General features: G+C 32.7%; 1 protein-coding gene across 1 annotated transcript in view; it reads left to right on the top strand.

Moving 5' to 3' along the window:
• Window positions 1-17,778, top strand: part of SLC17A8 (solute carrier family 17 member 8) — a 530,762-nt gene that overhangs the window by 347,263 nt on the left and 165,721 nt on the right. The window contains exon 5 of the mRNA XM_044087789.1: window positions 1,841-1,928. Coding sequence (XP_043943724.1) covers window positions 1,841-1,928 — 88 coding nt within the window. The remainder of the gene's footprint in view (window positions 1-1,840; window positions 1,929-17,778) is intronic.

The raw sequence follows: 17,778 nt of genomic DNA, 5'->3' as shown, positions 1-17,778 counted from the left end.
AATAGGATTATGAAATGAAATACATGTATTTTAGTTGACTTAGACCTATCCAGCCTAACAGAAGGAGAGAGAAGGGACCTAATGAGACCAATTTGATGGAGTACTTGGAAAAGCAAATTCAACATGTGGCAAATGGTAAATCACTGGATTAGAAAGGATTCATATTGTACTATATAAAAAGGGGGGAGGGAGCAAATCATTGTTACCAAAGCTGTTAGAGGTACTAAACTGTTCTTCCGACCCAAGTAGTAGTTAGTCTATTTTGGAAGGCAGCAGTAATATTGGCCATTTTAAAACCAGGGAAATATGCAGACTCTGAGTTCATATAGGCCTATATCAGGCCTGAACCCGGACTATAATATTTATATGGTGATGTTGGCCACTAGGTTAGCTGAAATCCTTCCAGGCCTAGTAGATAATGACCAGCGCAGATCTGTGAGGTGAAGACAAACATTTGAGAACGTAATAAAAACACCTCTAGTTATGCAAGAAGCAACTATGAAGGAGGAAGCCCCTACTGATCAACACTTGTCATTCCAAAAAGGCATTTGACAGTGTGAAATGGGACTGCAAATCTGAATTTTTTTAGAGGATAGGCTTCCCAGGAAGTTTTCTAAGCCTGATCCAGAACATACATAATGGGGTCTATGCAAGGGTGAAGACTAATGCAGAAGTAACTCCCACCTACAAAGTGCCAAGAGGGACAAGACAGGCCTGTTCACTGTCTCCCATACTATTTGCTTTCTACTGAGTACAGCAAGCCTCCCTGCACTTCTGTGCAGGTGTCTGTACCCTCCATACCTCCTGTTATTTATAGATACCAACTCTGAGAATGCAGATCAGTGTGAAAGTGCATAGTTTCTTTACTGTGCTGCATCATCTCACACTGAAACAGTTGAGCAACTATTAAAGTAATTCAAATGGGTTTGTCTTAACAGCTGCCAAGTAAATACTGAAAAAAAAAATTCCAGTACACACACACATTAATGAGAGAAGTTAAGTTTTTTGAATGATGCTTTGGCCAAAAAAGTGAAGTGTTGTGCTTTTTTTATCTGTAGCTCTTTTTTTTGAGTGTCGAGTCTACCAAATTGCAAAATGTTGAAGGTTGGATACATGTAGGGTATATGCTTTGAATTAAAGTTGGTGAGTGTGTGTGTGTGTGTGTGTGTGTGTGTGTGTGTGTGTGTGTGTGTGTGTGTGTGTGTGTGTGTGTGTGTGTGTGTGTGTGTGTATGCTTTGAATAAAAGTAAATGTGTGTGTGTGTGTGTGTGTGTGTGTGTGTGTGTGTGTGTGTGTGTGTGTGTGTGTGCTTTGAATAAAAGTAAGTGTGTGTGTGCTTTAAATAAAAGTAAGTGTGTGTGTGTGTGTGTGTGTGTGTGCGTGTGTGTGTGCTTTAAATAAAAGTAAGTGTGTGTGTGTGTGTGTGTGTGTGTGTGTGTGTGTGTGTGTGTGCTTTAAATAAAAGTAAGTGTGTGTGTGTGTGTGTGTGTGTGTGTGTGTGTGTGTGTGTGTGTGTGTGTGTGTGTGTGTGTGTTTGTTAGTGCCAAAACTGTAGGATATTCCAAGAGTTTTGGCATTTGGGGTGGGAGTGTTTGTGAGATTGTTTATGGGTTACCGATAAAGTAAAGGCTAGGTAAGGGAGTAGCTCTGGTCTTGTGCATGTGCTTTATGTATGGTAAATTGGCCTGAGTGTCTTGTGTAGTGGTACTGTTAGAAAAAGATTTTTTCAATGTGTAGGTTTGGGGTTAGGGTTAGAGCAGTGTTATGAATAAGGTTAACACACATGAGAAGGTGGTGGACAAAAACAGAATCTTAACCATGTGAATTCTTTTTCCTTCAGGGGGTCACCTATCCAGCATGCCATGGGATGTGGAGTAAATGGGCACCTCCATTAGAAAGGAGCAGGCTGGTAACCACATCTTTCTGCGGTCAGTGGTTCTATATTAATCTTCTAATGTCTATATGCAGAGCAACTTGTAAATGTATTGCACACATTTGTAAGTAAAAAATATATTATTCCTTCTCACTGACCTTTGAATGAATGTTTATCAATATACTAGGAATTTATTTCTGTTTTCCAATATTGCCAGCTGAGAAGTTATATTGTATAATGCATGCATATTGTCCTTTCTTTGCTTCATTACTATAACGCAGTGTCTATAAACAATAGAAAATTAGCAAATTGCAACAGAGTACTTGGAGTTGCAAAACCAATTCCACTACTTGAAGTGCCTGTTTGTCAAGGTAATAGTGGAGTAGTTCATGTGAATTCAAAACAAATAAAACTTCTGGATTTTTTATCAGATATTTTAGGTTATGACCTTTGAATTGTTCCATTATAGACTGACAATTTCATGAATGTACTTTTTTATTAAATATGTCACCTTAAATTTAGTAATTTATAATAATTTCCTTTGCGATACTGTAAAAATATACTGGGTTCTGCCCTTTAAGTTGCCCCTGATAATTTTACTCAGACTTCAAATCTCAATAAATAAACAGTCTTGTATTTAAATATTTAAAAATGTCAAGTGGCATTTACATATGTATGTGTGCTTGCATTTATCTATACATGTGCCTATGACTGTCTGATATATGTTTGCCTGTCTATCTCTTAATATATATGTAGTAGAGCTATCATCTTATGCATTATCAACACTGATAACTGTTCCTACATTTATGCCATTACATTTTAACCTTACATACTTCATACCTTAAGTATTTTATTGTAGTCAGCTAGTGTTACAACAATAACATTATAGGAAAGTATTAGGCTAGCTGCCCTTGTAGGTCATTTTAAGCCTAACAACTTCCCAGGGGTAAGAATCAAATCCTGTATCTTGTGCCTTGTTGAAAAACACCTCAAGCACCATTCCTATAATGCCAAATTCAGTTCTAACGTATTTAGTTGTTCAGCAGATGCTGACACAATTTCCCAAATGTACTATTTTTCAACTAAATCTAATAGATAACATTATATTTATTCTAAAATACTCCATCTTATTTTTGTTTGATATGCCTTCATTATGGTAAAGTACAACAGTGAATGGCAAGTGAAAGAACAATCATATTTGGGGCATTTGAGGAATGAGTCAGAGCACACAATTCAATGTTTTGTTATATTATACTAAGTTTGGCACATTTTCTGTTGTAATGTACAGTTTGTGAGACCCAAGTGAAAGAACATATGTATATGAGATGTTCAGAGGCAAGCGAGTTAATTGATCTAGTACTGTCATTTGGCAACAGCAGCATTTAGTTATCTCTCTTGCATGCCATTAATAACATATAGGCAACAGAGCATCTCTTCTCCCCCGCACAAAAACATAATGAGGTCACACACCCACACAAATATGCACACATAAGTACATAGATATCACAGTCTTATATACACACACACACACACACACACACACACACACACACACACACACACACACACACACACACACACACACAAAGTTGTGCAGTTGTGTGCTCACACACAAGGATGTGAACACACTCACAAAATGAAGCACACATCATATAAACTTTGCAAATACTTGTCCTGACACTATTGGTATGTATGTCTGAAGAAGTAAAAAGAAAAATCTGTGGTATCCCTCGAAGTCTCAGAAAACCCAGTATGCAACCTATACTGGGTGAAAAACAAACCAAGCAGAAACTTCACAGTGTGGAGGGTGTGAATATGTTATGCACCTAGTTTACCAATAAAAATTGAACTTTAAAATGCGTACTACAAAATAATAAATTAGTAGGTAGTCCACAGTTGAGTTAAAAATGGAATATCCATTACTGAAACACACAAACAAGTAATCCTAGTTGAGTATAATGAAAATCATTAAAGACATTTATTATTTATATATATAATCAGGTTGTTTGGAGCAAGGGAGTGGTTACAGAGGGTGGTTCTGTTAAGAGCAATAAAAGCATTAAACTCATTCCTTTAACCAAACCCCCCTTCCCTTTAACATCATAGTGTAAACTGAGAATGTGCTACCTCAGAACTGAAACTAAGAAGCTAGAGACAAATTAATATATATAATATAAGAACAGCTTATTAAATCTAACCTCCTAATCCAAACTTTATTAATTAAGAAACCAACTCCCGAACAAAAGTATTAACTAATTAACTAACAAAAAGATCTACCATTAGACATCTGTCAGATAAGATATTAGTAACTTATAAACTGAAACACTTTTAACAAAGATGCTTTAGTACCAAATAAATACTTCTTTCGGTCTGTGCATAAACAGTACTGCAACTTCAAGGAGTATTAGCTGAAACTAAAACATGCGAAGAGGCACTGAGCTTCCATGCTAGCAATTGTTAGAGTAACAATAGTAATAATTCAAATAAGATAATACAAGAACCTTGCAATATCTATACAAGGAAAAAAATATCAATTTAAAACTTAATTTCCAAATCATTATTCAGCATTGGTGCTTGACAAAATAGTTACAAACTGTCATCTAATAAACACCCAGCATGGTCTTCTTACATGTAGATGGGATCAGGATCCTGTTGTTGCACAGCTGTCATGAACCTACTACCTAAATGTAAGTAATTTTCTATATGTAATTCAGTTTGATAGCACAGTGCTGTGAATCATCTAAAAATGTATGGGGTATGTGAGGTTGCACTAACAGTGTTAATGGTGCAAACTTTGCACACTTGGCTTTGGTGCAGAAGGCTGTGGGTTCTAGTTACACACTATGTGCATGACTTTCTGACACTGCAATACAGCATAATGGGGTGCTGCACTCCTGTACATGTCATTCTGCAGATGAGATGTTAAACCAAGGTGGTTGGTGGTTGCTCAATTGGATGTAAAAAATCCTATGGCACATACAGGAAAGAGTGGGGGGTCCTTTATTTATATACAAAAATAACTTTTATTTACAAAACATTTACATACAAATATTTACTCTGTAGGTCTGTAGATATATATATATATATATATATATATATATATATATATATATATATCTCTGTGTGTGTGTGTGTGTGTGTGTATGTATGAATGTATGTATATGGGTCTATGTTAGAAGATCGAAAGTGCAAAATACTGAAAATCAAAATATCTAAAACTCAAACTCAAAATATTGAGAATATTTTTAATGCAGGGGCAAGCTTCCCTGCACCCATCATGAGGGGAGCTGCACCCCCACGCCCCCTGCTAATTATATATACCAATGCCAGGATTGTACAACACTGGAGAAAGAGAAAAATTCCATTTTTGATATTTTGAATTTTAGTTATTTTGATTTTCAGTATTTTGAGCTTTCAATTTTCTGAAGGGGATCCATATAAATATCTATACCACACAAATCTGTTTACACAATCCTATTAAATTTTCATTCCTGTTAGACCCCCACTCCTTTTTCCACAACAACATAATTTCATCTGTTCTTTCATTGCATATAACATAAAATATGTTTTTATTCTTTACTTCTGTTCTTATAATATCCATATTTAATCATATCCATATTTATTGGTTCCCTATTAGAAGACCGAAGATGCATTCATTCGAATGCATCTTGGTCGACCTCAAAAGCCTCAAACAGCAAAAGATCGAAGTGGCTTTTAAGTGAATTCTTTCCCTGGGAAATAATTTGCTTGGCTGCTGTGTTACTTTGCCATTTTTGGCACTGTACTGCAGTCTCGGAGTTGGTATTTTTAAGTAGAGGGGTGTGGGGGGTGAAGCCCCCCACTTAATGTAATGTTTAAATTTTTTTTTTTTGTTGGAACAGCGCAGTATTTTTTTTTCCCCTAGGAAAAAATCGCTGTTCTGACAGTTCAGAATTGTAAGCTTTTTCTTACATAGGGTTGATTAATCTCTATTCGCTTTTTTAAGTGTTTGGTGATCTAATATAGACCCTATTTATTTTATCCAATTTTTCTATCATCAGAAAATCTTCTTTACATTGTTTTCCCCATAACCTTTTTGCTGTTTTACATTTCAAAAACATATGTTCTGTAATTTCTTCCTCTTAACAATGTAAACATATTCTATCACTTTTCTTCTTATATGGCATATTTCCATTTACTGGCACTTTATCTATATCAGTCTCCACAAAAAAAAAATCTTGACGTTCTATTTTCTGATTACATAATTTGCTTCTTATTTTCATAGCTTTAATTTTTTCACCTGTTAGATTTTCCTATGGTTTTACTTTGTAACTTTTTATCATTATATTCTTATATCATACCTTTTTTACTATCTTTTTCTACATCATCAATTTTTATTTTCCACAAAAAATAGATATTGTTCTCAGTAATATTTTATTTCCTTGTCTATATGCTCTTTTTCTCTTTTCCATTTTTTTCCATACCCCCAACATGTATCATACTTATATTTATACAATTTTACTGCTAATCTCTCATCTTTTGCATTTATCCAATGTAACACTTTGTACAAATTTAATGAGCAGCATATATCACTGGGTTAATTAACCTTAAACCTGCTTCTTCTTTATTTACATACAAAACTCTTTTTTTAAACTAGGTTTAATCCAGAACTACATATCAATGAAAAATATCTGCAATAATTAATTTTCAAATACTGTTGGCAGCATAATTACACTAGCTAAGTATGCTATTTTCTCTATCAGTACTGAATTTATCAAATTTTTTGAATAATAGTTTATATGTTCTCCAAAAAGACAGATTTGTCTTATTTCTTCAATTGTTTTTCCCATTGAATTCTACTTACATCTTTATTCCCAAAATTTATACCTAATGCAGAAATGTAATTCATTGTAAAATGCATACTCCTGATCTTTACCACATCACCTAAACCTTTACCTTTCTCTTTATTTAAAGCCATCCTTATTATCTCTAGGCACTCATTTGTGCAAATTACTTCTTTTATCCAAATGTTGTTTTTTCCAAGTATTATAATGTCATCTGCATATGTTAACAGAACTGGAATTCTTATCCCTTCAAGTGTTATATACTGCACCTCCTTAATTGTGTAATCTATTTAGTGCTATCACATTCATAACTAATACAAAGAGTATACAACTCATTGGACATCCCTGCCTTACACCACACGTCATATGTACCTCTTGGATTAACTAGCCATTTACAAGTATTTTTACTTTATTATTACTATAGGGTGACATATATAATTTCCTAACTTTCTCACTTATATTATATTCTAGTCTTTCATTATTACCCATAAGATTTCATGCCCAGTTGTGATAAACACCTTATTAAAGTCATGTATTGTGATGTTTACTTCTTCTTTTCTGTACATAATATCATCCACAATTTCTCTAAATATCATTAATAATTCTTGACAACCCTTCCCCTTTATACTATATATACTAACTTCCATAATATTTTCCTTTTTAGTTTCAAATCTCTTTTGCATTATTTTCATAAAGATCTTATAATCATTATTATTCAATACTATCGGTCTCCATTTTTTAAATTGTCTTCTATCGTCCTTCATCCATATGAATTTAAGCATTCTACTATATAATTTTTTATACACAACACCTTAATTTAACCATTCATTCAAAATCCTTAAAACTATTTAAAACATATATTTTTTTTACAAATCCCTTAAATGTGTATACATTTCATATCCTATTCCATCTGGTCCAGCAGCCAAATCTATGTTTACTTCTCCTAATTCTTTATCTAGCTCATTTAAATAAATCTCTCTTTCCAACTAGTTATTCTCTTTTTCTGTTAACTTTTTTACTTTCCATGTTTTTCACTGGCTTCTGTTTTTTAACATTTCTTGCAACACATTGTACTGCACTATTCATAACCTTTTTCTGAGTACTTTATATTTCTCCTTTCACATTTTTTATTTCTCTCATTAGACTACCATGTTCCTTTACTAATTTTCTTAAGTACTGCAATAATTCTTTTATTTTTCCTTGTAAAAAAATCTTTGCTTATATAACACTTCTTGTATTTTTCTTAATTCCTTTCATAGAATTATTTTTCTTTGTTAAAGTACTTTTTATCATTATATTATTATATTATATTATATTATATTATATATCATCTAACTCTTACAATGCATTATAATATGCTATTTTATATTTTCTTTCTCTACTTTTCTCACATCATATTGCCACTGTAAAAAACATTTTTTTTATATTTTTCCTTAAATATCATCCACCATTCAGACCATTTTTTTAAATAAAATGTTCTCATTAGTAGGTTGATAGGTTAGTACTAAGCTAACTGCCCTTGCAAGCCATTTTAAGTCTAGCCAATTATCCCCTTGTGAGACTCAAACCCTGCACCTTGTGTTTGTAAGGCAAACACCTTAACCATTAGGCCACCCTCCCAACCATAGTAATATGATCTTTCCATAACTGTATTACTAATCTCTTTCCTTCTTCATTACATGCTTTCTCATTTATCCTTTTATTCCTTTGCCTATTTTTGTATATTCCTTATTTCCTTTTATCACTAGCCATATTGCAAGATGCTCAGAAAATCCTGTCTCAACTACTTCCCCTTCCCCTAGAATTAAGAATTCTGATATTATAAAATAATCTATTTCAGTTTTATGCATACCCCTTTTATAAGTCTATGAATTTTTGTCCCAAACTTACATCGTATAACTTCTAACATTTTGCTTATATCTTTTCCTTTTTTATGCTTGCCTTTTAAATCACAATTAAAGTCTCCTGTTATTATAATATTTATATATTTATATTTATGACTACAAAGTCTAAAATTTGATGAAATAAGCTTTTCATTTCTTTACAACTAGTATAAGCATATAATGTTATAATTCTATATATTTGTTCTTTCAATTTTAAATCTTCAATGGCTAATCTTCCCATTTTTTGCTAAAGTTACATCTAATATCCTTATTGTATTTCTACTGAATACAGCTATTTTAGAGCATATTTCATTTCCCAAATTCCAAATTATCTATCCTCCCCATAGTTTCTCTGCTTGTAATCTTTCTTCACATGTTAAAAATCTTGATTCTTCTAATGTAGTTAAAGCTATATTACATTTATTACACTATTCCAAAATTCCTATTCACCCTACTATATTCTTAATACTATTTACATTTACAGAAATCACTCTAAAATTTTCATTTCCCCTTTTCCTTAGATATATGTTTCATAAGTTTATAGCTAATTACTAAGCTAGCTTTTTAATAGGCCATTCTAAGCATAAACAAATTCATTCTCAAAGGTGAGAATCAAACACTGTAACTTGTGTCTGGTCTGAGTCAACACCTTAACCATTATACCAAGCCCTAATCTTTACTTGTATATGCTCCTTTTCATCCATTTCCTGCCTTTTTTTGTACTTATCCCTTTAAATTTTCTTTTTCTGTCTTTTCTCTTTTACCAATCAAATTCTTTTTTCCCTGTACTACATCCCAATGCATGTATTCTTCTTCATTTATTTTGGAAACTTCTTCTGTTTCCTCTTTATTTTTTCTCATGAAATTTTTTTTATATTTCTATTACTTATAAAATTTCTTCTCTCTGTTCCTTTTCTTCTCTTTATCTTTCTTCTTCCTTATTCTTATTTTCATTTTTACAATCCATCCATAAATATCCAATTTTGTTATATTTATAACATTTCAATTCACATTGTTTTGTACCATGTCCCATTTCCCCACACATATAACATTTTCTTTTGTACAGTTACTTATCAAATGTCCTTATTTTCCACAAAAACATGCTTTGTGTTGTCCCCAGTATTATTTTACAACACCCATATTCACCTCCACATTAACATGCTTGGTATATGTGTATTTTGTTCTTTCTATTTTAAGCACAATATTACAATCCCAGCCAACAGTCCATAAACCCCTTATGTCATAAACATTTGCAATGTCCAGTACTTCTTTATAGAAAGCTTTCAAATGTCCTTGCAAAGTCTCTCTTTCTACCTCTGTTTGAAATTGTTCATGAATCTTCTTTTTTATTTCCACATTAAATGTTTTATCACATAAAGATTCCATATTTACAGTCTTTCTTTTTTTTCATATTTTCCAAGAAAAATTTTCATTGAAAAAACAGATATAATGTCACAAAAATATCTCTTTGATAATAAGATTAAATGTTCTTACCTGATTTGCTTTTACACCCAAAGAGCTATTAAATTGTCCCATTGTCCCACATTTCACACCCACCCATTTCTTTTACTTTGAATCCTTACCACATACTTCTGTTTTTCATTTTTTTTCTGCTTTTTTTTCTGCTACTCCACTTTGCCTTCTTTTAACCATTCATTCTGCATATGTTTTCAGGTCTGTCTCACCACTATTCTTCAGGATTGTCTCTGCATCCTCCTTTTGTATTTTTTCTATAATTTCCCCCCTGAGTACTTCTACTTTATTTCCTGGCTCACTCTGCACCATCATTTGTTTAAGTAAATGATCCTACAACCCTCCCAACTGGAGGGTTGTAATTATATGTCCATTATTTGTTGATTCATCTCCATCGAACAGATTTCTTTGAAACATTTCTTCAGAATCCTGCACACATTCTCTGGTCTTGATATTTGCTTTCTCCTTCATTTCTTTCACCACTCCATCATCTTGTTCTCTCTCTGTCTGCCACCCTGCTTTTTCAGGCTACCTCTGCACCTGAAACAGAAACAGGAAGTGCTTCTTCAAAATGGGCCCCCCTCGCAACAGTGATGAGTAGGGTTTTTTAATTTATATATAATCACATATTATTTACATAATTACATATTTACATTATTTACATCTATTTACAAATCTCTGTACATTATAAACTTCAATTTAACCACCCCCACTCTTTTATCCACAGCCAAAATATTACTTTTTCCAAAATCTTTGCCAAAGTCCATTTTACATTATATTTAATTTCATTTAGTCTTTCATTCCATATAGTCCACGAAGCATAAAATATTACTCTGTCCATTTTCTTCACTTCTTCCTGTTTTTGTGCACCATAATAATCAAATTCTACTAGGTCCATATTTATTTGTGCAAATTTTAACAAATGTTTCACCCTATTATCTTTACATATTTCTTTTCACAAATCATTGACTCTTTCACATTTCAAAAACACATGCTCAGTAGTCTCAAACTCTCCATATTTATTACATATTCTATCTTGTTTTTTTTTTTTGTATGGCATATTTGCCTTAACTGGCAATTTTCTAATAACCAATTTCCATAAAAAATCATTAAATTCTTTAATTTTTTTATAGTTATTATACATCATCATTATGTTTTTTTTCTTATCTATTTCTAAATATTCCATGGATCAACACAATAAAATTATTTCGTAATTCTTAAGTACAATTCCTTTCTATTTTTCTCACATATATTCTTTTTTTTCTTTTCCATAACACAATTTTGTTTTGGTACTCTTTTATTTCTTCACTCACAATGCTTTTACTTCATTTTTTAAACTTCCATTCCTTCCCACAATTCTCTGTATTTATAATAGAGTATAATTTATATCAAGCTTTTATTCTCCTTCATAATTCCTTTTAATACCTTATATAAAACTAAAGCTGCTGCATGTACTATTGGATTTATTAAACCCAAACCTCCTTGCTCTTCTTTCATATATAGCCCATCTCTTGACTGGATTCAGTCTAATGCCCCATATAAAAGAAAATATAAGCATCATCCGTTCCTTTTCATACTTAATAGCAATCATATACATATTAGCAAAATAAGCAATTTTACCTGTTACCATGGTGTTCAACAAGTGTGTTTTTTTCTATTTGAAAATCTATATGCTTTCCAAAAATTAGTCATATCCTTTACTTCTTTGAGTACATTATCTCATTGTTGTTGTCTGTATTCATTCCTTTCAAATCTTATTCCTAATATATATATATATATTTTTTTTTTTTCATTTAACTCAATGCCTCCTATCATACTTTCAAAACCAAATATTTTACTTTTTCCTTGTTTATACTTAAACCATTTTTTTTAATTTATACTTAATTTTCCATTTACTTTTTCCATAGACACTTTATTTTTAACAATTAATACAGTATCGTCCACATAATTATACATTATTGGCAATCGTACTTCCTTCATCATTCTGTATCTACCACTACTTGATATTTTATTAATTTCCTTCACTATTACATTCATAAGTAATGAGAAAATTACACTACTAACTGGACAGCCATGCTTTATTCCTCATTCTATTTTTATTTCTTCCCCAACCCAGCAATTTAGTTTAGTTTCACATAGATCCTTTCATAAACTTGTAATATTTTTGTGTACAGTATATGTCTTCAAAATACCCCATAATGATTTATACTGAATATTATCATAGGCTTTAATTATATCCCCTATCATAACATTTGCTTCTACATTTTTATTTATGATATCATCAATTATTTATCTTATTAGCCATAATAATGCTTGAGTTCTTTTTCCTTTTCTTCTGAATACATTTTGGTCATATATTCTACCCATTTCTGTTAACTTTTTGTTATTATTCTCATAAAAATTCATAATCCATATTATTCAATGTTATAGGCCTCCAATTTTTTTATCTCCTCTTTACTTCCTTTTTTTTAATAATAATTGTATAACTCCTGTATGTATCGCTTTCTCTTTAATCCCAGTTTCTAACAATTCATTCATAACTTCTGTAAAAATTATTTTTTGCCACTCTTTCATTTTTTTATACATATCATATTCAGTTCCATCCAGTCCTGTTGCAAAATTCATGCTAATATCTTTTAGAATTTCATTAAATCTATTCAGTTATTTTTTTGTTCTAAATACTCATCACCTTCCTTATTTAATTTTTTGCCCTTATAAATTTGTTCTATTTTCCTCTCTTTTAACAAATAATTCCAATACATATTCTTTAATTATTTTGTATATTCCTTCTTGCTATCTTATTTGCTTATCTTCCTTGTTTTTTAATTCTCTTATTATTTTTCCTTCTTTTATTATTTTACTCAGATATGGTGCTACCTCTTCTTTCTTTCCTTGTAAGCAACATTTGTACTTATATAACAGGTTGTTAATTTTAATTTCATTCATTTTATATATTTCTCTTTTTTTCATAAAAGGAATTTTTCTTCTCTAATAAGTCTCTAAATGTTTCTTGACTTAATATATCTCTCTTTTTCTTTTCTTCTTTTCCTCCTTATACATTCTAAAAACACTTTTTATATTTTTCTTTAAATTTAAGCCACTAAACAGTCCAAGTCTCATGAAACTCCCTCGTATTCATATGGTTTTCCCATAATTCCACAAGTTCTTTTTCTCTTCTAAATCTAATTCATTTTCATTAACTATCTTTATTCCTAATCCTCTTCTTATATATTCTTCATTTTCCTGTATTTTAACTCATATAGCCACATGATCTGAAAATCTAGCATATGTAATTCCTTTTTTAAAACTTTTAAACTATCAGATATTAAAAAATAACCAATTTCTGTCCTAAGTTTGTTTCTTTTATAGGTCCAGTGGTTATTCGCCCATACACTTAACTTTCCACTTGTCATAATTTTTTAGCCATTTTAACATCACAATTGTTCTTATTTTACCTTAAATTACAATTAAAATCGCCCACCACTATAATGTCCATATTTACACAAACATAGTCAAGAATATTTTTAAAGATCATTGCTATTTCTTTTTTGTTACATATGCATATAAAGCTATGATCCTATGCACATATTTTTCCATCTCACATCTATTACCATAATTCATCCTAGATCCACTATGATTACATCTAATATTTTAATGCTTTCTTGACATAATATACATATGCTCAAGCATGTTTCTTTCCCCATGTTCCAAACTACCACACCATTCCAAAGTTTTTCAGTTTGTGTTCTTTCTTCCTCTGTTAATAATCTGATATCTTCTGAAACAATAATATATACATCTACTGCAGCACACCATTGTAATATACATATTCTACTTTTAAGATTGTTCATACTGTTCACATTTAAAGCTAATATTTTCAGCTTTTAAGAACAGTAAGTATAATAAAATGTTTATCCCTTTTCTTTCTTATTTTCTCTAAGCATTGTTTTCGAATTTTATTTTCCTTTCTTTAACTCTTTTCCCTATTGAATTATTTTTGTTTCTTACTATGTGCCAGTCAGCTTCTTCCTCACTTGCCTCGTCTGTTTCTTTTTCCTTGTTACTTTCTTTAACTTCATGTGTAACCTCTTTATCAGTCACATCTTTTTGTACATTGTCATGTATAACACGTTCTACTACCTCTTTCTCCTGTATATCTTCATTTTCATTTTCTTGCACATTCATTTCACATTCTAGCCAAGTATGACCAGTATTGCCACACCTTTTGCACTTTAAATCACATTTTTTGCATTTTTTGCATTATGCCCTATTTTGACACCTAAATAACATATTTTTTATCACATTCATTGATTAAATTATCATTTTTTTCACAAAAATAAGTTTTTGGTTGACCCCTGTATTTTACAAATCTCTGTTACCATGAACACTAATAATACTAGGTCAATGCATAACATTATAATTTTCCATTTTCAGTATTACTCCACATTCCCATCCCCCAGTCCATAGTCCTCTTTCATCATATATTTTGTAATGTCCATTACTTCTTTACATATAGATATCAAATGTTCTTTCAGTTCTTTTGCTTCAACTTCGGTTCCAAACTGGATCATTATTCTTTTTTTGTTTGTCTGTAAAAAGCTTGCACCACATATTCTGACCATGGATATTTTTCTTTTGTTCATATGTACCAAAAACAATTTCCATGGCATGCCCAGTCTCAAATATCGCCACCAAAGTCTCTTTATTAATCAAAATGAATGCTCTTACTGCTTTTGTTTTGACACCCAGAGATGCTATGACAGAGTCCCAAACCTCATACCTGTCCAAACTGTCTTCTTTTTTACAGCTCACATGTACTGTATACTTCTTTTTTGTTTCTTTTATTTCTCATTTTATTGCTCCTTCTCCCACAGTTTGTGCATATATGTTTGTCTCTTCAGTTTCTTCTGGCACAGTCTCTTCTCCTTTTTCTTCTTCTAGTTTCTCCATGATGTCAGTCTATGAAATTGCTGATCCACTTTCTGGCTCACTTTGGTTTACTATTTCTTCCAAATAATCATCCCACAATCCCCCTCCCCCCGATTGGAGGGTTGTAATTATGCATTTCTCAGAGGTAATTGACTCTCCTTCAAACAATCTCCTCTGAAAGTTGACCCCTGAATCCATCTCTGTTACAGCTACAATCTCCTTTTCTTCTAATATCACTGTTTTTTCTGCACCCACAGCATCAGAAAACAACTTCTTGTAGTGATTCTACCATTTCAACTACATTTTCAGCAACCTTCACTTCATTTTCAGCAAAAGCTGAATTAGCCATATTTTCCTCCTGTTCCTCCTGGCTGCCTCCGTGCATGGACAGAAAACAGGAAGTCAGGATGTGTAAAACACAAATCCTTTCCCCAACTACCAAGAGTAGGGGAAGTTCCCTGATGACATAGCCAAATTTCCTCTAATAGTATACTACTACCTCCAGTCTCCCCTGAAAAGAGGTTACTAGCTTATTTGGACTAACCTGATCAACAATGGGTGATTAAATTAACATCTTAACAGTGTGCATGTGTGTGTGTGTGTGTGTGTGTGTGTGTGTGTGTGTGTGTGTGTGTGTGTGTGTGCGCGCGTGCGTGTGTGCGTGCGTGTGTGTGCATGTGTCTGCGTGCGCGCGTGTGTGTGTGTGTGTGTGTGTGTGTGTGTGTGTGCGCGTGAGCATCTTATTTTTTAACTAATACATTTTTGCTGAATTTTGGAGTAACCCAGTTAACTATTTATACATAAAATATAAATATAAGAATTGTATTAGTGTTGTACAAACTTAATTTTGCACCAGCTGATGTTTCCGTAGAATTTGCTATTCATATCAAGTCATGACAGTATGACAGTTAAAAGACTCTGAGATTGCTCATGCACATGGGAGATGTACCCAGATAGAAAGTTCTTCCTTCCTCTGAGGTGAAGAATGAATAACTAACACTTTTGAGGAGCTCAGATTTGGGAGCATGTTGTAATGCATGCAAATCAGAAGAAATTCTATTATATATATATATATATATATATATATATATATATATATATGTGTGTGTGTGTGTGTAAAACAGTAATACACCTTCAGTTTTGATTTGTCAGTTGTGCCTGTAGCTGTATCAAGAGACAGCAAGTTGGTGATGTTTGCACACACTTGCCATCTGGTCCAGTGGATTACCCATTCACTCCTTTTCCTTTTCACCAATGTCATCCTTCATCTTGGATATCTCAGGTTACCATGGATCTTTACTTGTAGTTTAAATCCTCACATACATGCTTAACTGAGATACACTTAACAGGTAAACCACTTCACCTTCTGCTGCTGTCTTATTCCTTCAGGTAATCATAGTGTCTCCACCTAAAACACCTATTTTCTTTCATCTGTAAGGTAGGTGCCTTCCTTCTCTTCGATAATAATGACTCAGCTACCCTGTCAGTGTTCACCTTGTGTGGTAGTAAATGCTCATTTTTCCAGACAACATTCAGCTGCACACTCTCAATCCATTCTTCCCTCATTGAATCTGTTACAGAAATCTTCATACAGTGCGTAATTCAATGAAGCACCTAAGCACCTACCTGTTGTTGACTGAAGTCAGTGACATGTTGTACTATTGGCACAGCCACAGCCTTCATGACGATTCTCTGTATACCCAGTCACACCAGGGAAAAGAAGGTCAGAGGTAACAGTGGGTTACTTTCCACACAGCCCCTCTTCAAGACTATTATGCGCCAGGACTGCAAATCCTAGAGCCAGTAGAAATCTTTTTGCTCACTTTAAAAACTCCTGAAATATTCATTGCTGAGGATCAGATCTCAACTGCTGTAAAAATCGCATATAATACAACTTTAAGAAACTCTAGGGACCAAACTCTCTTACCTGAAAACTTTCTGGATTAGGATTAATATGTTGGTCAAAGGTGGCTCTCCACAGCTCACTTTTCCTCTATCCTTTCTTGGAAGAGAGCCCTCAAACAGCAGAGTGCTATAAAACAAAGTTCTAGTCATTTTCAGATGACCTGCTATATCATTCCAGCTCAACAACCAACTTCCCCATCTACTATGCAAAAGAACTGTGATAGTATTGTGCTTCTGCCAGTAAAAGCAGTGTATGCTAAGAGAATTAATTAAAAGGCAAACACAATGTAATATGAAGTGCCCCTACACAGTGGAAGCATTGTAGATATACTTCCTGTTTACTGTTGACCTTATTGCTCAGACATATGCTTAGGTCACAAATGTATTATGCTCTTATGGACCATTTCATGCCCAACCAATTTTCCTTTCTGTACTTTGGTTATAGAATGGATTTACCCATCCCACGGTTGATAATTAAATATTGCCACTAATGAGAATAACTGGGATAATATCATAGATAACTTGAGGGGACCCATACATGGGATAAAGCATTTAGGAGCTACAAATATTCATTAGTAATACAGGGGGCAGTTCTGAGGTAAATTTTCTGATACCCATCCATAGAGCTAAGTTTCACTTGAATTTGGGCAGGGATGAACTTTGTTTTATGTAGATGAGGAGTCTGTTCCATAGCAGTGGTATCATCTGTGAGGTATACCTGTCCATCCAAACTGTTCTGTTGATATTGCAGAAGAAGTTTAGATCTCTAGACCGAGTATTTCTAACACCATTTGACTTGCCTATGTGCAGTAAATTCATCATTAATGGGTTGGAGGATGCCTTGTATGCTAGAAGCAGGCCACCTTTTAGCAGTCAGTGGGATATTGAGTAT

Source organism: Protopterus annectens, chromosome 11.part0 (genome assembly GCF_019279795.1).
Source record: "Protopterus annectens isolate FY-2018-M chromosome 11.part0, PAN1.0, whole genome shotgun sequence".
Classification (NCBI taxonomy): Eukaryota; Metazoa; Chordata; order Ceratodontiformes; family Protopteridae; genus Protopterus; species Protopterus annectens.
This window is presented reverse-complemented; position numbering and strand designations above follow the sequence as displayed.